At 39.5% G+C, this 23,416-nt stretch overlaps 1 protein-coding gene across 2 annotated transcripts in view; it reads left to right on the forward strand.

Moving 5' to 3' along the window:
- The window catches only part of opcml (opioid binding protein/cell adhesion molecule-like), a 436,850-nt gene that overhangs the window by 150,079 nt on the left and 263,355 nt on the right, over positions 1–23,416 (forward strand). The window contains exon 2 of one of the 2 annotated variants that reach the window (XM_076888930.1): positions 22,921–22,996. In XM_076888930.1, coding sequence (XP_076745045.1) covers positions 22,921–22,996 — 76 coding nt within the window. Of the gene's footprint in view, positions 1–22,335; positions 22,997–23,416 lie in introns of those variants that run through there. The other variant, XM_076888929.1, reaches the window with a different exon arrangement.

The raw sequence follows: 23,416 nt of genomic DNA on the forward strand, positions 1-23,416 counted from the left end.
TACAATCACTTTATCCAAACTGCCTCAATATTTTACTGACAATCTGTAAGGAAAATCTATCATTACTCAAAAGGAGCAATTCATAAAACTCAACAGATTCTCTAGGCTAAATCACATCTCATCCTGAATTATGTGTAACCATAACCTATAAGATATAAACCTTACTCATCTTAAACCTCCTTTAGGTACAGTTCACAGGCATTGGAGAATAATATGCATTGTCTCAACATAAGCACATCCAATATCAATTGTCAAAAAATCTGATATTTTTATGCCTGTACATTAAATTTGCAGTCTGAGAATTTTTTCTCAGAATTGATTGTACACAGTAGCAGAAATTAAAATTACTTTAGTCATTAACTTTTGATACTCCTGAGAACTGTTTTCATTTTTTATTTAATTTAATTTTTCCACTTAATATTTCAATTTGCTTTTTAATTTGAGTTATTTTGATCATTTGGTTTCATTCAGGAACCAAACACATCTGATTAGCATTAGAAAAAGTTCATCAGATGTGTAAAATATAAATTTTTCATAGTTCCATTTTCAAGTTATCAGGGTGACATTTTCACAAGCACTTACTGTACTTGCTTGGGTTGCTATCAGTTTACTACTGATTACAAAAGAGAGCATACTTCTGGGCTGCTAGAAAGTACAGGACATCTTCTAATACATATATCTATTGGAGTGATTATGACAGATAATGGCTATTTATTGGGCCAGGGACATTAAAAATACAATCCTATTGACATGATTCAGTGCCATAGCTTGTATAACTCTTGTTTAACTATCTTGTGTAAATAGCTTATATACATTTTTTCATTTCACTTACATATGGCAACATTTCAGCAAAACCCAGACTGTTTACAACCTTGGATGTGTTTATGTTTTAGTTAATGGTAAATGTTAATTAGCAAATGTTTTTGTGGCAATATGCAAAATTAAGATGGTGACCCTGATAATATTAGCATTTAGCCCAAAGCACTGTAATAATAGCTGTAGGTGATTGTTGATAAATGGCAGAGTTTGCTATTTGTCACCTAAAAACAAGCAAAAAGAAAAACGAAACAAAAAACAGAACAATTATAAGAATTACATACCAAACAAACAAACAAAAGACAAACAAACAAATTCATTCACTCCCATTCATCCCATAAATTTGGATTTTTGTTTTCATGGTAGTGAAAGGATCAGTGCACAATGCCCAAGTTACCAAAAGGTCATACTCATTTACATGTGGTTCTTACACAAATTTAATCAGCATAAAAAAAGCACAAAACTACATATATTGGACATGTATTGCCCAGGAGGAATGTAAACAAATCTGTTATCTATGAAGAGATTGATATAAATGTTCGTCAGTAAAATAAAATGTACCAATGACATTTGCCATTAATTTGGTACCTATTGATAACATAAGTCATTGACTTACTTCCACCATTTCCATAGCTGCTTTATAAACTCTAACCATTTTTTTTTTTGGTCTGGTATACCTCCAACTGCCTGAACACCAAGACACATGCTGCTAGTTCTGCCTAATTTGAGTGTAATAACTGTGTAGCAATCCTTGGACCATTAACTTTGTATATGTATTTATTTTATACTGGAACTTGGCAAAGTCTCTCAATTCATTCACTATGTGAAACAAGCTGTTTTAGCTTCCTTCTTCCTCTCTTTAAGTCAGATTCAATTCAATTCAATTCAATTTTATTTATATAGCGCCAAATCACAACAAAAGTCGCCTCAAGGCGCTTCATAGATACAGAGAAAAACCCAACAATCATATGACCCCCTATGAGCAAGCACTTTGGCGACAGTGGGAAGGAAAAACTCCCTTTTAACAGGAAGAAACCTCCGGCAGAACCAGGCTCAGGGAGGGGCGGGGCCATCTGCTGCGACCGGTTGGGGTGAGAGAAGGAAGACAGGATAAAGACATGCTGTGGAAGAGAGACAGAGGTTAACCCTTTACAGCCGATCGGAGCGGGCACGCTCTGTTTTGCGTAACAATTTTTAAATCCCGGTAGCTCTGCAACCACGTAAGCTAGCGCAATAATTTTTTTTGCATATGAAACTGGAGGAGTTGTACTTACATCTGATGCCATCAGCTTGTCCTAGGTCACAGTTTCCTTCCACATAAAGCTTTGCAAAAACTGCATAAAAATCACTTGCAGCAACAAAACATGATATTCCAGAAACATGCTTCGCCGATCCATCAGCTGTTTGTAACACTTCCTACGTCCATCAGCGCGAACTATCACATGACCGCATGACCTGCCCGAAACCGGAAGTGACGTCATTTTGCGGAAATGTAGTTTTTTACGATCGGGGCCTTATGAGCTTGTGTTTTACTTGTTATGTGTTTTAAAAAGTTATGTTTGAGTTTATGACTTTCTGTGTCGTTTCTGGGATGCTTAGGACTCCTATTGCACTGCTGGAAATAGTTTATTTTGATGCATATGCTGTTATTTTGCAAATTTGCACTATAATATTTATTTTCGTTTTTCCTGCAGTATATAAAAATTGGTGTATTTCAAAAAGAAAACTATGAAGACACTCAAAATAAATTTCCTGTGGTGGGAAACTAGTTTGTGTAACTTTTTTGTATTTACAGTTTTGAGGGATAAGCCTCTTAAATTTCTCTAACTAGAAATATATGTTAAAAAAACAAAAACGATTTTCAATTTTTTTGTAGTTTATTGCACTTTTTTGCAATTTATGTAATTACTATGCACCTAATGCAGACATATTATTAAAGTTTGGGCTATAATGGTTGTATTGATGTATAGCAACTTGAAATGCTCCCAAAAATGGCTCCACAGCATGTAAAAATATAATATAAGCTCTGGCGAACTTGGTTCTATGGTAGGTCTTAAAGGGTTAATAACAGATATGATTCAATGCAGAGAGGTCTATTAATACATAGTGAGTGAGAAAGGTGACTGGAAAGGAAAAACTCAATGCATCATGGGAATCCCCGGCAGCCTACGTCTATTGCAGCATAACTAAGGGAGGATTCAGGGTCACCTGGTCCAGCCCTAACTATATGCTTTAGCAAAAAGGAAATTTTTAAGTAGAGATAGTGTCTGTCTCCCGAATCCAAACTGGAAGCTGGTTCCACAGAAGAGGGTACAGATACATTGGGCATCTTGGATGTGTTGTTTCCAGCATCTGGAGAAAATGATGATAACATCCAAATACACACAACAGCTTTCAGATCCCCCACGGTTCTTTCCATTAGTCTCTGGGATGTCGCAGGTGGTTAAACTGGTAGAAACCCAAGGGGCAAATTAATGCAGTTATCTCCCGTACCTCATTTCCACCTGCCAATAGCCACTATTCAGGTCAAGTGAAGAAAATACAGTAGACCAGTGGTTCCAAAAAGTGGTGGGCGTGTCCTCTGGGTGGGATGCAGAGCCAATGATGGGAATGATGGGAAACAGAATGCTTGGACACCGCTAGGATAATGGACAGGTTTTTGACGGGCTCCCACTCAAACGCAAAGCAGGAGATGAAGCATGAAACTGATGCTGTCCATATTAAATATTTGCAGATTTGATTACTGCTGTTAGTCTATTATTTGTCGAGTCTGTATATTTACTTAATTTTATGATGAATAGTTTTTTGGTGTTTTTTTTTTCTTTTTCAAGTGGGTTAATTTTTTTCCATGTTTAGTTTCTTGGTGTTTTTTTGTTGTTGTTGGTTCGAGGTTCTCAGTTTGAGCTCTTTAAAATTTGTGCACCATTTATTCATGTAGTGGTTTGACCTATTTTTAGACTGAGGTAAACCCCCACAAAGGATTCATGTCTAACTTAGTCACATGACCCCCTGGGTTTTTCATCAGGTCATTAAATAAAATGCGATAAGGAAAAGAATAACCATGTCAACACAACAGTGGTTCATAACGGGAACAATAAATTAACAACTACTACAATTATCGGCAATTTGCAGAATTCTGTGAAATGGCCAATACCCTGCTTCATAAAAAAATATAACACATCCAAAAAACATTTATTAAAAAATTTTCATTTCACATAAGCAGCCAAAAAATGCATATTAATGCATTTCGATCTGTTAACAAAAGGAAACTGCAACACAGTGGTCCTTATCTGCAATTTTGAAGAATCTGTAACTCATAACAGCATAAATGTGAGCTTGTATGTTCTTTTGTTTTGTTCACTATTCAACCCCACAAACAAAAACAATAATGAAAGCAAGACACCACTGAGACCCTGCTCAGTGCACACAGAGTAGATGAAAGGAGGTTACTGTGTTCAGTGCCATGGTGTTCCACCACAGTTTGTCAGTGCAAATATAATGGAAACAATAACATGTTTGGAGAAGAGCCTACTCAATTGCACATGTTATTATGGGTTTGTGCAACAGTATGGCGCATCCTTTCAACACACTTACAGCGTCACGTTTTCTCTGTAATTGTCTCTCTGTTAATGCCACTCCCCAAGGGTTTGTGATGAGAGACTGAGGCCAGATGAATGGTTTATATTTGTCTCCTCATTGGCTTTTGATAAAGACAACAAATCCATCCTCTGAGGTTTTTCCTCATCTTAGTTACAGTCAACTAACACTGGAAGACACATTGCATTACATTACATCCTTAGTAATAACATTTAGTGCAAACAAATTGGCCCTGAAGTAAAATGTGCAACTCAGGAAGAATTAGAGCTCTAAAAGCAGTTTTCACTTTAAACAAATTTGCTTATTCTATATTTGATTCACGGGAAAGGCTAAAAACTATTTTAATGTTGTTAAATCAGTGGGGGAAAAAACTTTCAAGGTTGATTAATTTTTAAAATAGTTCAGCCTTTTGATAGAATTATTTAAAATAAAGGTTTCATATTGAACTTTTTATGCATTTGAAGACATAAGGAAGATATCTTGATTTCAGGAAGGACCTGCTCAGCCCTGTAAGAAAATGGGACAAGAAGATAATGAATATTGAATGACCATATCTACTTCAAGCAGCCATCTCCGTTCACCAAATCCCATCAGCACACAAATCATCTGTGTGGTTATGCTGAGTTAATTAAGATCTAGTGTGTGGAATTAATCGACTCATGCCATTGCAAACGTCTTCAATCGCTGAACCTGTCCTGTTTTTTTGCTTTTTTCTGTGAGAAGGAATAAAGCTGATAATATATTATTAAAATACACTCATTTATTTTCCTTTTAGAAAAGCTAAATTCATAAGTCAGCGGCAGACAGGGAAGGCTTTAGTTTAGTTCAAAACAAACCAATAGGAATACCAAGTGAAGATAGCAAGATCCACTGTGTACTTCTGAGTCACTGTTTCCGTGTGTGGAATATCATTTGGGCTTTTATCTGGGGAAATACTGTACCCTCTCAGTCTTTCTGGACTTCCACAGATAAGAAAAATAAGTAAGATTACACCTCGTTTTTCTTCTCAATGCCAACATTTTCTTTTCCATTGCCGGTTGTAATTGTGCCCTCCAGACATTTATACAGTTAGTTCAAGAAATGGGCTAGACAGAGCAAGCACTCTTGGTGGAACCAAATGCCCCATTGAGGCATTTTCTGATGCTGCTGTGACACATGCTGGAAAGCAATCACCTTTTACTCAGTTAAGTAAATTAACCAGGAAATGTGTAAAAAAGAGGGAAAAAGCAGGAGTATCATCTCGGTTATCAGAGGAAGCCTCAATTTCTGCACAATGGCTTAATCTCTTTCATTGTTGCTGAGTGATAATTTATCATTTTTCCAGTCTGAAAACACAATTATCCATGTAGGAAACAAATTCTGCAACTCTGCACAGTCCTTGAAGAAAAACTATATGACAGAGAGATGCAGAAAGTGAAATCACAAAAGATGAATCATGTCAGCATATTTGTGGTCTTAGTTATGTCACAGCTTTCCCTGTGTATGTGTGTGTGTCAGTGACTAAACTCGTGTCTAAAAAGAAGCCACTGCGTGAGCAGCACTTTAGCAGAGCAGCAGCAGCAGCAGCTGTGGAGCTCCATCTGTGTCTACACAGGAGGCATTCAGGCACAGTATTGAGCTGTAGGTTACCTGTGCTATGGAAGTGCTCAAACATCAACATGCAGTTACTGTTGTATGATTATGTGCTCAAAGAAAATCGACTTAAAGCTTAAAAATAAAGCTTAGTCCTTTTTTAGAGCCTGAATAAAACGCAAGCTGTTATTATGCCTGTCAAGTCAACTGGACTGACTGAGGTAGGTGTATGTTGGTTGAGTCAGATGTGTGTGATACAGTTAGGTATACAGATACCAGCATGACCTCTCAACTTATATTCCATAAAGGCATAAACATGCAGTGAAATACAAATAGTTGTAGATATTTACATACATCCTGTCTGACAAATAATTAAAGTTGTATGGCAACAGAGTTGCCATATATAGAGTTTGGTGCTTCTTAAGGATCCTTCCCATGGATATAGTTTCTAGACAGTGCAACAACCATTGCAAGAGTATTCTCTACATTCTGTCCATGACATTTGCTTTGACCAGCTCTATTGTACTTCATGTCCATTGCAACAGGGTGTCTAATCAAGGAGCTCCACAAAAAGGGGGGAGGTTGTTCAGACAATGCAGCACAAAATGATTTATGGAAAAGTGACCCAAATTTACTTCCTATTTGTTTCTATATAGAAAATGATAAGGTGTCAAATTTTTGGTGAATGCTGGTGAAACACTACTTTTTCATTCGCAGGTTGTCAGTTTTTGACATTTAGTTAATTCCATTGGTATCTCGTGAGTATGCTAAGATGTCCTTATTGTCCATGTCACATTTAGCTCTTTGACTACCTAAAAAGGTGCATTATGATACCTGAAACTGGTATGTTTTAGTGCATTAACTAAGCCACAAACTGAGTGAAATCAGAAGTAAAAGCTTAGTGAAAACTAAACGATCAATGAAAATAAATCCAAACAGGATGCAAAACCCAGAACTTCGAAACAAGGCAAACCAGTCTTCTGTCTGATAAACTTTTAATTATTCGACTGACAAGACGCCCTTCTTGACTTTTAATACTGACTTTCAAAGAGGCATCTACTGGCATCTCATATTGCCATAGGCAGCAATATCATGATACAGATCTCAACGAATGTCTCTGGAAGTCTAGCAGCATCTGAGGGAATGTTTGGATTTGACACCTTGGCATGGTCAAGCAGGAGTAACAGAGAAAAATAAGAATACATTTTTTTATTTAACCTATAAATTTATAACTGTGTTGGCTGCTGTTTTTTTTTGTTTTTTTTGCCTATAGCTATGCTAGCTCCATTAGGTTATGTTTCTAATTCCATCCATACAATTTCAGAAGATTTTTCCAGAAACTGCATTTCCACACAGCTACAGTTTAACATGCAACATTTAAGATGCACCAATTACAAAAAGGTTCAACGTAAATGTTGGCAGATTTATGTTAGGTTAGCATTTTATTATGCTAATAACTATTTGTCCAAACTAAACAAATGAAAACTAAACAGTTTTAATCAGGTCAGAAAAGCAATCTTAAGTACATAAGTACAGTGACTTCCCATCCAGAGACCATAATATTCTGGACAAAGTTTACTGAAACATCCCTGGGACATATCAAGGTGCAGCATTTCCACACCATAGCATGTAAGATCACATCTCATTGGAGCTGATCCCTGTCACTTCAGTATTATAGGACTGCATTGAGCATACTGACTGGGAAGTGTTCAAGGATGGCATTTAGAGGAATAGAAATTATTTGTCCTGGCCTCTCTGCATTTCTGTTTTAATTCTATCCTAGGCACAAAAACCATCAGAGTGTTTGAAATCAGAAACTGGTGGGGATCACTAATGCAGCAAAATGTTTGTAAGTTACCCAGGTCAAACCTCTGTGGTAGCCGTCTTGTTTTTCCAGTAATGAGGAAGCCTGCCTCAAATGCAGTACTTTTGTAGGCCAGTTTGAAGTGAGAAGCCGTGGTCTCCGAGTATATAAAGCTGGCAAGACATTTGATATGTCCAAATTCAGGAGAAGGATGCTTCAAAGAATCCTACCTACCTGCTCCACATAGGTAGGATCCTTTGACGGCCGGGTAGGACGGAAGTGAACAGCTGTGAAATGGACAGCCTTCTAGCCTCTGTTCAAGTCCGCCCTTACTTCCGTGTTTTTCTGGTCGTTAGTGCCACAGCGCAAAAACTTTAAAACATTTATTAACTTGTGTTCTTAAGAATTATCTTCTTGATAACACACATACATACTTTGTATTTTTTTTAAGTTACCCCATTTTTTTCTGGCGTGCAAGGGGGTGACTTTCCCCTGCTGGCCCATCTTCTCCAGAATTGTCCTAAACACAAAAAACAGAGAAGAGAGAAAAACCATGGCAACTATGATAATCCCTAAATCCAAAAGTTTTCACGGCAGAACACAAGAGGAGTACGGTCTTGACATCACAGGTTCTGTACAGCATGAGGGTTAATAAATCCGTACTCACATAAATATGATGTGTAAATTGATTATTCTTGTACCTCCATGCCACAGTGGCCGAATTCTTCACCCCAGTGAAGAGGTGATCACTTTCTACTATCATTTTAAGCCATTTGAGCCATTTGGTCTTTCTTGCCTAACACATATCACAAAAAAGGTTAATTCGCAAAAATCATAATTGCAGCAATACATAAAAAAACCACGGGACCCACCATACAAGCTAGTTTACAATTATTTTAATTTTAATAAAAAACATGTCTATGCAGATTCCCAAAGCTTAACAATACAACTGCTATGAAAATGTTACTTTTGTACCACCAGATTTTCATATAGTTACATTTGAAAGTGTTTTCCTCTCCGACTTCAACTGCCATCGTTATCAGAAAAAAATCTCCTGTATGGCCTGCAGTGATTCCTGGGATATGGTAGGACACGAAGGATACACCCAACCCATCGTTCAAATTCGGGGAAATGAAGGACGCATTTGTCGCCACATTTGGAGGACTCTTTGAATTTGGACAGCCTTTGTCACGTTGCTGTGACGTCATTGCCTACAAATACACCATTTGAAGCATCCTTCCCCTGAATTTGGACACAGCCTATAGTCAATAGTCGATATATTCGTCAAATTGCCCAACCCTACTAACAACTTCAGTTAAGACAGAGTGATGGCTGATGTTTTCCACACCACACCACACCACACCTCTGCATCACAGAAACTGTGGCTAGTCAGCACAGCATAGGCTCTGTTTAAGACACAGGATGCTTATTATTGATCGGGTGACAGGCTGGCATTTAGCAGGGCCCGGAAAGACCACATATGTGAGGATGCTATTGGTTAATTTCAGTTCTGCCTTTAGTCAAAAAAAGCTTTATTGTCAAAGTCAAAGGAGCTTGCAAAGAAAAGCGTCTGGACTTCTTTAAGTTGCTTGAAGACGTTTCACCTCTCATCCGAGAAGCTTCTTCAGTTCTAAGGTCAAATGGTGGAGAGTCCCAGATATAAACCTAGTGGGAATAACCCCCCACAGAGGGACAAAAGGACCCCCTGATGATCCTCTAATCGCCTGAGCCAAGGTGTGAAACTGGGCGTGGGTCCCAATCAGCCAGAGTTTCGGGTGTGTTCATTGTGAAACCTGGCCCCACCTTATCATGCGAATTCCTGAGGTCAGATGGCCCAGGATGTGAGTGGGCGTTAAGGCGTTTGGGAAGGGATTTCAAAACTGGATTATAGATGGCAGAGAGTTGGTGTCGTAAACCCCCGCCTCTGTTCAAAGATGGTCGCTCACAGTGGACATAGATGGCTTCTTTCACTCCTCTTTCAAACCATCTGTCCTCTCTGTCCAAAATGTGAACATTGGCATCCTCGAAAGAGTGTCCTTTACCCTTAAGATGCAGATGGACTGCTGAGTCTTGTCCTGTGGAGGTGGCTCTTCTGTGTTGTGCCATGCGCTTGTGAAGTGGCTGTTTGGTCTCTCCAATGTAGAGGTCTGAGCATTCCTCGCTGCACTGTACAGCATACACCACATTGTTAAGTTTGTGTTTTGGCGTTTTGTCTTTCGGGTGAACCAGTTTCTGTCTGAGCGTGTTGCTGGGTCTGAAATACACTGGGATGTCATGCTTGGAGAAAACTCTCCTGAGTTTCTCTGATACACCGGCTACATAGGGGATGACAATGTTGAACGACTGGCGACCTGTAGCCCTGACCCCCATCGTAAGCAAATGCTTCGAGAAGCTGGTCAGGGACTTCATCTGCTCTGCACTACCCGACTCACTGGACCCTCTACAGTTCGCATACCGCCACAACAGGTCCACTGATGATGCCATAGCCCTGACACTACATACTGCCCTGTCACACCTGGAGAAGAGAGACACGTATGTGAGAATGCTGTTTGTAGATTACAGCTCAGCATTCAATACCATCGTTCCCTCGAAGCTGGACAGGAAACTGCAGGATCTAGGACTGAGCAGCTCCCTCTGCAGCTGGATCCTTAGCTTCCTGTCTGACAGACGCCAAGTGGTCAGACTGGGCAGCATCACCTCATCCCCCGTCACACTGAACACTGATGCTCCACAGGGGTGTGTACTGAGCCCTCTCCTGTACTCACTCTACACCTACGACTGCACGGCCACTAACAACTCCAACATCATTGTGAAGTTTGCGGACGACACTACAGTGGTGGGTCTTATCACCAACAGTGATGAGACAGCTTACAGGGAGGAGGTCAGCGCCCTGACCCACTGGTGTCAAGACAACCATCTCACCCTCAACGTCGCAAAGACAAAGGAGTTGATAGTGGACTTCCGGAGGTGCAGAGAAGTACACACCCCCATCACCATCAACGGCGCTGCTGTGGAGAGAGTGAGCAGCTTCCGGTACCTTGGTGTACATCTGGCTGAGGATCTTACGTGGTCAGTACACACAAACAAAACATTGAAGAAGGCGCAGCAGCGCCTCTTCTTTCTCAGGAGACTGAAAAGATTCGGCATGAGCCCCCGCATCCTCAGGACCTTCTATCACTGTGCCATTGAGAGCATCCTCACTGGATGCATCACCACCTGGTATGGCAACAGCACCGCCTACAACTGCAAAGCTCTCCAGCGAGTAGTGCGGTGCTCTGAACGGATAATTGGAGGTGAGCTTCCTTCCCTCCAAGACATCTACAGGAAGCGGTGCCTGAGGAAAGCGGGGAGAATCATCAAGGACTCCAGTCACCCCAGCCATAAACTGTTCAGACTGCTTCCATCAGGAAGGAGGTTCTGCAGCATCCGGTCCCGTACCAGCAGACTGAGAGACAGCTTTTTCCATCAGGCCATCAGACTGCTGAACACTTCATAGACACCTCAGCTTCACTACTGGAACTTTAACATTATGCACTCCATACTGTACAGTAACGCCACTGTTTTGCACATGTCTCACTCTGTATATTTTATTTTATATATTTTATTTATTGTTTACTCTATTTAATTTGTAAAATATGTGTACACACACACACACACACACACACGTAGAAAAATATTTAGTATACACATCCAGAAATGCATATACTATTATATATTGTACATATATTTATTAGTTTCAGATGTAGCCATTCTTGTATTTTGCTTGTTTACATTATTGTATTTTGCACAACTCTGTTGCTTGTGAAGCTCGCACACAAGAATTTCACTCACATGTGCTGTACCAATGTACCTGCACATGTGATGTGACAATAAAAGTGATTTGATTTGTTGTTGCGTCTGTCCTTCTTATCCTCCCTCGCTGGTGTCTGGTCTTCTTTTCTGTGCCTCTTTGCTGACTTTAAGAACGCCCATTTAGGATAGCCGCATGTTTTGAGTGCTTCCTTTACATGTGGAGGACAGGACCAACTTCACACCCGATCAGATCTGCACACTGTTAGACCTCTGCCTCACCACTACATATTTCTAGTACAACGAAGGCTTTTACAGACAAAAACATGGCTGTGCCATGGGCTCCCCCGTGTCACCTATTGTAGCCAACCTTTACATGGAGGAAGTGGAAAGGAAGGCTCTTGGCTCTTTCAAAGGAAGAGTACCCAGCCACTGGTACAGATATGTGGACGACACCTGGGTCAAAATCAAGACACAAGAAGTGGAATCCTTCACTGCGCACATTAACGCTGTGGATAAAAACATCAAGTTCACCAGGGAAGACACAAAGGACAACTGTTTGCCTTTCCTGGACTGCGCCGTGCACATTGAAGAGAACGGCAAACTCAACATTGAAGTTTACCGGAAGCCCACACACACGGACCAGTACCTCCTCTTTGACTCCCATCACCCTCTGGAACACAAACTTGGAGTAATTAGGACCCTACACCACCGGGCAGAACATGTTCCCTCTAAGCCTGAAGGAAAAAAGAAGGAACACACACATGTAAAGGAAGCCCTCAAAACGTGCGGCTATCCTAAATGGGCGTTCTTAAAGTCAGCAAAGAGGCACAGAAAAGAAGACCAGACACCAGCGAGGGAGGATAAGAAGGACAGACGCAACAACATTGTCACCCCCTATGTAGCCGGTGTATCAGAGAAACTCAGGAGAGTTTTCTCCAAGCATGACATCCCAGTGTATTTCAGACCCAGCAACACGCTCAGACAGAAACTGGTTCACCCGAAAGACAAAACGCCAAAACACAAACTTAACAATGTGGTGTATGCTGTACAGTGCAGCGAGGAATGCTCAGACCTCTACATTGGAGAGACCAAACAGCCACTTCACAAGCGCATGGCACAACACAGAAGAGCCACCTCCACAGGACAAGACTCAGCAGTCCATCTGCATCTTAAGGGTAAAGGACACTCTTTCGAGGATGCCAATGTTCACATTTTGGACAGAGAGGACAGATGGTTTGAAAGAGGAGTGAAAGAAGCCATCTATGTCCACTGTGAGCGACCATCTTTGAACAGAGGCGGGGGTTTACGACACCAACTCTCTGCCATCTATAATCCAGTTTTGAGATCCCTTCCCAGACGCCTTAACGCCCACTCACATCCTGGGCCATCTGACCTCAGGAATTCGCATGATAAGGTGGGGCCAGGTTTCACAATGAACACACCCGAAACTCTGGCTGATTGGGACCCACGCCCAGTTTCACACCTTGGCTCAGGCGATTAGAGGATCATCAGGGGGTCCTTTTGTCCCTCTGTGGGGGGTTATTCCCACTAGGTTTATATCTGGGACTCTCCACCATTTGACCTTAGAACTGAAGAAGCTTCTCGGATGAGAGGTGAAACGTCTTCAAGCAACTTAAAGAAGTCCAGACGCTTTTCTTTGCAAGCTCCTTTGACTACGATGACCTGGATGACTGAGAACCTTCACAGACTTTATTGTCAAAGACCATATGTACAGTAATACACAGGAATTTGAAACTGCAATGCTCCCATGGCCCTCAGTGTACACTAAAACAATATAAAGATAAAAAGATTACAATAAAATAAGAGTCTTATGTACAATACAGTAATATACAATCTTATATAAACAGCAGTGTCCAACACAATCATAGTGATTGTGGGCAAGTTTGTGTGCAAGTGGGGGTGGGGCAGTCAGTGAAAGCAGCTGCATAGTGTAATGGTAAAACTACACACCTTTGTAGCGGGAGTCAGAAGTTAGATTCCCACCTGGTATCCAGTAAGGGTCCTGGCTAGATCCCCCATGCTAAAACCAAGCCCTGGAATGGCGTGGCTATGTCTGCAGCCTGTCCGCAGCTCAGACTCAAGCATTTCACTACATGTTGTACCCTGTATGATTGTGTATGTGACAAATAAAGGTTGTTTGTTTGAAAGGGCAATGGTGGAGGTTTTGTAGGGATGGGGGGTTCAGAGGGAAGGGCTGAGTGCAGGTCTGGAGTTGTGTGTGTGACAGCAGGAAGTGAATTCAGCATCTTGACAGCCTGATGGACAAACCTGTCTCTTAGTCTCCTGGTTCTAGCCAGGCTCTTCGGTCTCCTTCCTGATGTCAGCAAACTGAAGAAGCTGTTGGACAGATCAGGGGATGTGCATTGCAGGTGGAATCACCTGCAATGCACAGGACTTTCCAGATGAGGCTGGTGTGTCCAGGGTGTGAGTTCTCCTGAAGTTTATGATAATCTCCTTAGTCTTCTCCACATTGAGGGACAGGTTGTTTTTTCTGCACCACTTGGCCGCTTCACTTCCGTAGTAGGTCTCATAGTTGTTGCTGATGCGACCTACCACAGTTGTGTTGTCTGCAAACTTGAAAAGGTTGGAGCTGTGTGATGTCCAGTCGTGGGTCAGCAGAGTGAAGAGAAGGGGGCTCAACACACATTCTTGGGAGGTGTTCTTATGCCGGAGGTGTTGCTGCCGACCCGTAGTGTCTACTGTCTTCCTGTCAGGAAATCCAGCAGCCAGTTACACAGCAATATGCTGATCCACAGCAGATCCAGTTTGTGAATGAGTTGCTGGGGAATGATCATGTTGAATGCTGAACTGGAGGTCGAACAAAACCTCTTGAATGGGCTTGACTCTTCCTTGGACTGCTGGCAAACCTCTATAGAACCACAATAGAAATCATACTTCGTCTTATGGTGTGGCAGTTGCACAGAACAGAATGAACTTGGCTGGGTGGTTAGAACAGCAGAATGGTACTCATGGCCATTTATGAATGGTCATTCATCAATGATCAGTGGTTGTTGATGACTGGCCATGACAAGTTGCATATTAAAGATCAAGGAACTGACCTCTCAGCCAATTATGGATTCCGTGGTGCTAGTTTCAGTCATTGTGCAAATGTACTGTTTATGAGGTTGGGGAAACCTGCAGTCAGCTGAGACTAAAGAAGTCACCTGTATGATTGATGAAATGTTTCTCCCACTGAAAACGCTACATCCAGATGAACAGAATCAACCATTTGGGGTGTCTAAAATTGTTTTGAATTTTTGGTGAAGCATTCCCAAATCATGCTGATATTTTCCCCAACTTTCCAAAAATGCCATCCATTTGTCAGAGTCAAACAAAATCTGAGTGGTTAACTTATTTTATCCCTAAAATTGGTAGGTTCTAATATTTCAATGGAAATTAGTCAGTGAGAAGCATTTAACTTGAAGTGAGTAGAATCCATCTTTGAGATGACAGCCTCTGCCTAAATAATAACCATTACTTAGAGGTGCGCTGCTTACTGTCCTGGATTGGACACTCATTGTCTCTAAATTGCTTATTACCTTACACTGTTCCAAAAAATAGTAATGTCAAATTATTTTACTGTGTATTTTACAGTTGTGTACTGTTTTTCTAGAATATCATTACATTTACATAAGTAGACTGTGATCTGACACGTCAAATGTAAAATAACATAACATCACTGTAAATGTAAAACACAATTTACTTGTTTTTTTAATATATTTTTTGTACATATGCATATTTAGATTGTAAAAATACATTCGGAAATGTATCATAATTCTCATAACGTCTGTTATGTGAGAGAATGATCTGTTAAAGTCAAATGTAATATTATGGAAAAATATATAAAATGATCGAAAATTAATGAGAATAACCAATCATTAAAGGAGTATTTGAATTATGATTTTGCTGAAAATTTCATGTCACCTAGGTCTGATTCAATAATTCAGAGGTAACAAGTGAAAATATAATTAATAGGAATAAAAACTTAAAAAAACATATTGTGGCGAGTGAACAGCTAGTTCTCTCCCAACATGCGTCGGGACATGTGCTGATGTTTAGATGTTCTTGTTTTATTGTTTATGGTTACGTTACTTTAAACTGTTATCTTGAATGTTGTGTTTACGCCGTGGTGCAGCGTCACTGATAGTTGTTGTTTTGTAGAGAGAGTGCTGTACCATGAGCGACTTCTGTTGTGCTGTTGTTGAACCTTGAGGCACATTGTAGCACCAGCAAGTGTTTTAATAAGCAGCTCCCCCTACCAGCTTGGGGTTAAATAACAAGCTCAATCTCTCTCTGTGAGCTTCTTTGTTAAGATTTCTCTGCATGCCACAATGTAAAACATTGCACGGACACGCTGTGCTAATTATATATTTTGAAAAAGAAATGTAGAGGTAGGAATTGCAATTAATATAAATAACATGACACTAAGCATCGGCCAATGAATGTGAACTAAGAACAAGGTCGTGGGTAACGCTGCGACCGTAGGAAAAAAACCCTAATATGAAGGTTTTTTACTGTGAATTTTACAGTAATGTTCTGTTCTTCTAGAATATCATTAAAGTTACGTAAATAGACTTTGACTTCACATTTTGAATGTAAATTAACGTTAAATCACTGTAATGTAATACAACATAATTGTCATGATTATTAAATGTATCTGTCTGTACATATGCATATTTCGATTGTTAAAATACATTCAAATGTAATGCTATGGAAAAGTATATAACATGATCCCTATAAGCTTGTGTTACATCACATAAGTATTATTATCGTTGCTAGTTAGGCCGTTCGTGGCTCAAGAGTTGGCAGTTCGCCTTGTGATCAGAAGGTTGTTGGTTCGCACCCCGGCTCGGACACTCATTGTGTCCGTGGTCAAGACTCTTCGCCTACTAGTGATGGCCGATGGTGCGATATGGCAGCCTCGCCTCTGTCAGTCTGTCCCAGGGCATGCAATCCATTATTATTTAAACCAAATGTTAACTGTATATTTCTGTACATTTACGTATTATGATTCATATTGCCACATTCAGTGACCTTGTTTATAGGTAATTTCATTGTTTGATCACGTTAAAATGTTCCTTATTTAATGTCTAAAAGCACTTGGAAAAGGCAGAATCCCATGTAAAATTAGCGCAACAAACTCTATTTTCATTACTGAAAATGACCGTATTTTTATGGGACAGTTATTTTCTGTTATTTTACGGTCGTATTTTTGGCGCCCCAGCTGCCAGAATATTACCGTTTTTTTAAGATGTTTTTTTTTCCCTATTTATAGATGATTTCATTGTTTAATCACATTAACATGTTCCTAATTTAATGTTTAGTGGCACTTGAAAAAGGCGAGATCCCATGTCAAATTAGCGCAACTAATTGTATTTTCATTACTGGAAATAACCGTATTTTTATGCGGGAGTTATTTTCTGTAATTATACGGTCGTATTTTGGCACCCCAGCTGCCGGAATATCACCGTTTTTTCAAGATGCTTTTTCTAACAGTGTAGAGTTAAATATTCCTACATTTACATACATACAGATGAACTATTTAATACCAATGAAACTGATAAATTGGCAGAATTGGTGGCCCCACTCACTGGATAACCACAGTGTTTGCTGAAGAGAATCCCACTTTTAAAAAATACACTTACCAAAGTAATTTCCTGTTAATGAAACTTTGTCTAAATGACCCAGAACACTGGTATTTTTGTTTGTTTGTAAATGAAAGAGGTAATTGTTTACTGATGAAGCTGTTTCTGAAAGCTTCTGTGCTGTAAGCATAACTAAATACTGCCAGATCATTTTGCTCTCCATTAGTCTTATCTCTTTGTCCTAGCACGCTCCAAAACCTTATTAGGCTTTTCCCCTAAGGTAACTGTTGAAACGCCATCTCAAAGCCATCATTTACATGGCATAGATCCTAGATGTGGTTTACTCCAAATAAGGTGTGTTGCATAAGCATTTGCCTCCTATTTAGTGCCACTGAAATAACTGAAAAGAAAATATTGAAGGGATCAAATGCATTCACTTGTATTTTCAAAGAATAAACATGCAAGGACTAGAGTGAAAAAAAACACAGTAATGCACACTGAGTCCTTGTTGATACCATTCATATTTTCAAGGTTCTCACAAAAGCTGTATACAGGGGGATTTGGCTTTGACCTTAAAGCAGCTTTTGTGTCCATTACTTGTAGTCAGAAGATGCTAAAATTGTTGGAATATTGATAGACTGGAATGAAAAAGAAAATGTTTTTGTTCTTTTTGTTTTTTTTTTGTTGTTGTTTTTTTTAACTGAACCCTCTGTTAAGTAAAAATGTTTCATGTCAGGGCAGCGTATTTGAACTCATATTTTTAATTCAGCCATCCTCACAATAATGCCATCAGAGGTCAGAGGAAGCCTAGATAATGTATCAGCATACTTACTGAACATGCATGTTCGGAGCACACACAATATTGCACCTATTGATAACACAGAATGTCTGGGCATTTAGATCTGTTAAAGGTACCAGCATCTTTAATAATTCAGTCCTTATCTCTTGTCTACACCAACTGACTTTGCAAGACATCACGTAGCATTATCAGGTAAAAAACTTGGAGGACCTGGATCAGATCAGAGTAAAAAAAACAAAACACTTTGTGAGAGCAAAGAAAGCAGCAGCCTTAAATTTTAAAGTCTGGCTACAGACAAACTGCTTTTTGTTTTGCATGCTGTGACTGCAGCAAACATATCTGATTCTAGCTGTCTGATTAGTCAAGACTGTGGCAGATGTAGTTATCTGAGATCAAAGTTGAAATCATGTGTAGCGCTGCATGCCAGGAGAACTTAAGCTTCTACACAGTTTAAAGCAAACCTGAAACAAGAAGCAATTTAATTAAAAAAATAAAGAGAAGAGAAAACAGCAGAAGGAATGTCTACCTTCAAAGAGAAAACCCAGTAAGCCCTCCATTTCAGCCAATTACATTACAAAGCAAACCAGATTTTACCAGTAACAATGATGCCCTACAGTGAAAAATGAAGCAAATTCATAAAAGTAATGGCAGACTTAATAGTGATTTAAAAGCCACCTTTGTCTTCTGAAATGAACATATACATAGTATGTATAGTTATTGAAAAGTACAGAAAAGCCCAAATGAAACACAAATGTAAGGGAAGGCAAGTTCAAATTATTACCTCTAAAATAGAGTACTAAAAGTCAAGACATTGTTTTTGTACAGAATTCCACTGCATTTTTTTATTCTCTTAGAACTGATCAGAAAGCTGCGTTCTGGTTCATAAGGCTCAGATGTGAAACAAAAGTAATCATAAATAATGTTAAAATGTATTCTAAAATTCTTGTTTACTGGGACTTGATGTTTAGAAAGGCTGTAAAAGATTATGGATACTACCACACACAACTACATTTCAAACTGTTTCCCAAAATTTTGCTGGACCAACCACAGAATGTCACTCTTTCAAGGATATGTTGTGCAATGTTACAACTGTGTGCCAGAAGGATCTAAACTACTGCAGATGACTGAATCCATTGAATGGATGCTCTTTATTCAGTCTCTCCATGTTTTTGCATGGGTATTAACTAGCTTTGGTATGAGGCCCGTCCATTGTCTGCTCGCTCTGCCCATCCTTGCATGATATGAATGAAGATTAGTATGGATAGTCTGAATGAACCACCCAGGGTCTGGTGTTAATACGTTGCAGCAGGAAATTATATGATGTCACTGCATGTATAAGTAAACTAAATGAAACACAATGCAAGAGTTGAATTCAATATGGCTAAAGCCGGTTGTAAAAGATGTTGAATGAAGGACAAAGGCAGCCTGTTAAAATCAATATGTCCACTTCCTGTTTTAGTGCATGCACAGTTTTTCAAGGCCACACAACTGAGCATTCTTTTTATCTTCTGTTCTCCCTCTATGTTTGTGTGATACACCAAGAATGATTCATGTGGGATATCCAACAAACAATGCCATTATAATTTGTCATTTCTGCATGCTTGGCTCTCTCACTTGTGGTGGAGATTTGGCAAGGTCATCGGATTCACCTGACCTGCTGTAAGGCAGCACAATGAGGGGCAAAAGGATAATACACATGACACGGATTGAAATGGATTGCAGTCTTATATTCCCAGAACAGTACTCCAACAAGCTGATAGCTGACTGCACATAGCAGCCACTCCTCATCGCTTCTGTTTTCTTATTAAACCCGCTGTATCCTCGCTGTGCAAAGCAGTGTGGAAACAGAAGCCACAATGGTGTTAGAGCAATGCCATGTGACCAAATGAAGCTCTAATCAAACAAAGAAGTATCTGTGAACAAGTGCTTGAGCTTACAACCACCCTGTACTCTTGACTCTAATTAAGACCACATTTTGCTGAGGTCAGGGAGGGGTTTTAATTTAAAAACCATTAAGTTGTGCGCATAGTCAGGACTTGTGTGGCATCAAAAGCAACTATCATTTTAATTAAGTCTTATCTTTACCCAATTTCTCTGGCACAAGACATCGTCATAAATTCTAAATAACAACTTTAAATAAAATGAACGTAACAAAAGGTACTGACTTGTGAACTCAGCAGTAATTTGTGTTGGGGTGGAAAATTCTGGAAACTGAAACAGCATTTACCTATCGCCTAGAAATGGTAACAAATGGGATATACAGGACATTGTGGACTATATATTTCATGGTTAATGACATTGTGCTGAAGTTTTTGCTCTCAATCATAAAATTGGTTAATAAAGTCTTCAAAAAGCATTGCTTTATGCTACATGATTGTCTTTTGGGCAATAGACAATATTGTAGGAATATTTGTATTGTCAAGTAGGCTGTGTGTGTGAAAAGTCTGATGAACAGAAGAACCCATTGCTGCTTTCACACTTGCGCAAGCATTTGATACTAGACAGGAACAACATCATGTGTTACTTGTATCTTGAGTGATGACACTCAGTGCTATCAGTGCATTGTCATTTGTTGCCTTCTATCCAATATCTTAACAGCATCCCAAATTGATGTTGAGGTAAAGAAATTATCTTGTTCAATCTTCTTATGAGACTCAAAAGCTGTCATAGTAATCGTGAGAGCTTCTGTTAGGTACACAGCAAAGTGCCACTTTCATCCCTAGTGGCCTGCAACCCCTCCATGCATACAGATGGGGAGCGGAGAAAAGAGCAAGAGCACATTAGTAAACAAAGCCAATGTGGCTCAGTGAAGTTCAGCTTCTCATTAATGTTAACACTTTCCTCTAAAAGTGCACTATACAGAATATTCTTAAAATACTGACCATAACATAACACACAGTGGCTTGTCTTGATCCTATTTATTGCTATCATAGTCTTAGCCCAATTTGACTCAGCCTTTAACATCAATCTCCAATTGGTATGGAATCCAGTGGCCACTTGCCAAATGCCTCATTCATTGTTTTCTTTGTTTCATTCTTTAACTGCTTGTTCTTCAACATGTTTGACAGGATGTGTGTATATTAAAAATATGTTTCTTGACAGTAATACATTTTTATTCTGTGAAGTTGTATTGTGGTTAGACTGGACATTAATTAATTAATCAATTTGCTATTCCATCTTAAGTACAAAGAGGTATTATATGTTGATATGGGAGAGCACCAACTGCTTGGCATGCTACCTTGGGGGATATTTATCCAGAACTCATGCATAGAAGTCTTTAGCATATTATAGCTGTTAATTCTTCATATTCTGTTGATAGATTTTTTATTTCAACATTTTAAACTGTTGAACTAAGATCTTTATATATTTTACATTAAAGAAACGCCCTGCAGCCTTTAAAAGTGGTTAACATTAATTTAAAATGATTCACTACTGGATTTTTGTAAAAATCTACAAGTTATTGATGCTTCTTTTAATTAAAGACATCAGTGTAAATCATTACAGGTAGAGGTCAGTATGACATTTTAAAATGTCAATTTTGATGGTTCTAGACTTTGAAGTAAGACTTTGAATGAATGAATTGTCAGCATTTCATAAATTCTCGTATGAAATATAAAGGTGAAAGACATTCTGATCAACTGACTCTATTTCACAGGGTTTAACTGGTGACTGGCTATTTATCAGAGCACATAGTCACGTGATTACTGTTTTAATGGAAAATCAGAAGTATCCAACAATCCAAGTTGTTGTTTTTTGTTGGTTCCTTTTTTTTTGGGGGGGTAATTGTGAAATACAGGACCCATTTGATGGAATTCATATTAAGAATAACATTTTTGAGGATGATAATTTTTTTTCTTACAGCACCATTCTATTCATTTGAAGTTGTCCTTGACCCGAAAAAACAGAGAAACAGTAATCTCATTTGAGAACACTTGGTCACTTGAATCATCAAACCCTACGTCAACAAAAATCATGCCTCAAGCACTTCTTACCGTGGGAGGAGGGGCAAATGTGAAGCTCCGAAGTAATCATAAATCGTACTCTGATGGGAACAGTTTGAATGAAATGACTGTGAAATTGACCAATTTCGTTTTTGTTTTTTTTTGTTGCCTGTCCCATCTTATACCAATGAAAGCTAAGATTGTAATATCATTTTAAATGCCTGTTTCCTTCCTGTGGTAATCAGTCCCCTAAGAAATAATTATTTTCATCTGACCAAATAAAAGTGTCCTCTATATACGCCCCTGAAAGATGCACGGTGGTTCCTGAATCCGTTTGTCTATTAACTGTATGAATATGCGAGCCCTGCAGGCTGCAGACCATATGCTCCACATAATACATGCAAGTGATGCTACCTGGCGATTAGAGAGAAAGAGAGAGAGAGTACTCCAGGAGCTAAACAAGAGAGAAGATATTAGAGCGAATTCAGCCTTTTGTTTGAGTATTTGCAGCTTTAAATATTGTCCCCCGTGCAGCACCAAGGAAAGAAAACACCGAGGGAGAGGAGGAAAAAATATATAGGGAGTCTTGGCTGATGCATCTGTGCAAGAGCATCCATTTCACGGCGATTACAGTTCGAACCTGAGGAGACGGTGCGCATTTCTTTGAGAAACACGGTGCTTTTCTCTCTCCTCCGAAGTCATTTTCCTAGAGCGGCTGGCGGACGCAAAGACACGGTTACGGGATTTCATAACGAGGCTTTTCGTTTGAAGCAAAAGCAGGTCGAGCGCAGTTCCAGCAGGCTATACTGCGTCTTGTTTGTGGAGTGGAATTTTGCGGTCCCTAGCTCAAAACGCAAAGGGGAATATCAGACATTCAAGTTCCCTTGGAAGTTGCGCAGTGATATAAAAACATGGGAATTTGTGGTTATCTGGCGGTGTCTGGGAAATGCCTTGTCGTCATCGGACTTAAATTGTTATTCCTTGTACCTGCAGGAGTTCCAGCTAGAAGCGGGGATTCTGTATTAAAAGACAACATCACCGTCAGACAGGGAGACAGCGCCGTCTTAAAGTAAGTCTCGGATTATATTTCATTGTCACATCACTAATATGATTTCCTCTTGTGCAGCACGGGAACTCATTCCGTCTTTATAGCTTCTATGTCTTGGTCCGAACAGCTAATCAAGCCCGGTACTACATGAGTTACTAAAGGTCACCATAACCTATATAAGAACGCACTAGATCTTGTTTGTTTTAAAGGTGCACATGCAGAAGATAAGTTATAGCATGCCTAACTCGGTGTTTAGCCCATTCTGCTCATTGCCCTTGAATGTTATTGATCTTACTGGTTAATGTCTTGTTGAGGATGCACAGAGCTGAGGTGCTCAAATTGAAAATTAGGAGGGGTTGCGTACCCTACTATTGATTTGCTCATGTGATACAAATACAAATGCAATTATGACTTATTTTCATTTTATTCATACTCTTTGTG

Source organism: Maylandia zebra, linkage group LG10, assembly GCF_041146795.1.
Source record: "Maylandia zebra isolate NMK-2024a linkage group LG10, Mzebra_GT3a, whole genome shotgun sequence".
NCBI classification, from domain to species: Eukaryota; Metazoa; Chordata; class Actinopteri; order Cichliformes; family Cichlidae; genus Maylandia; species Maylandia zebra.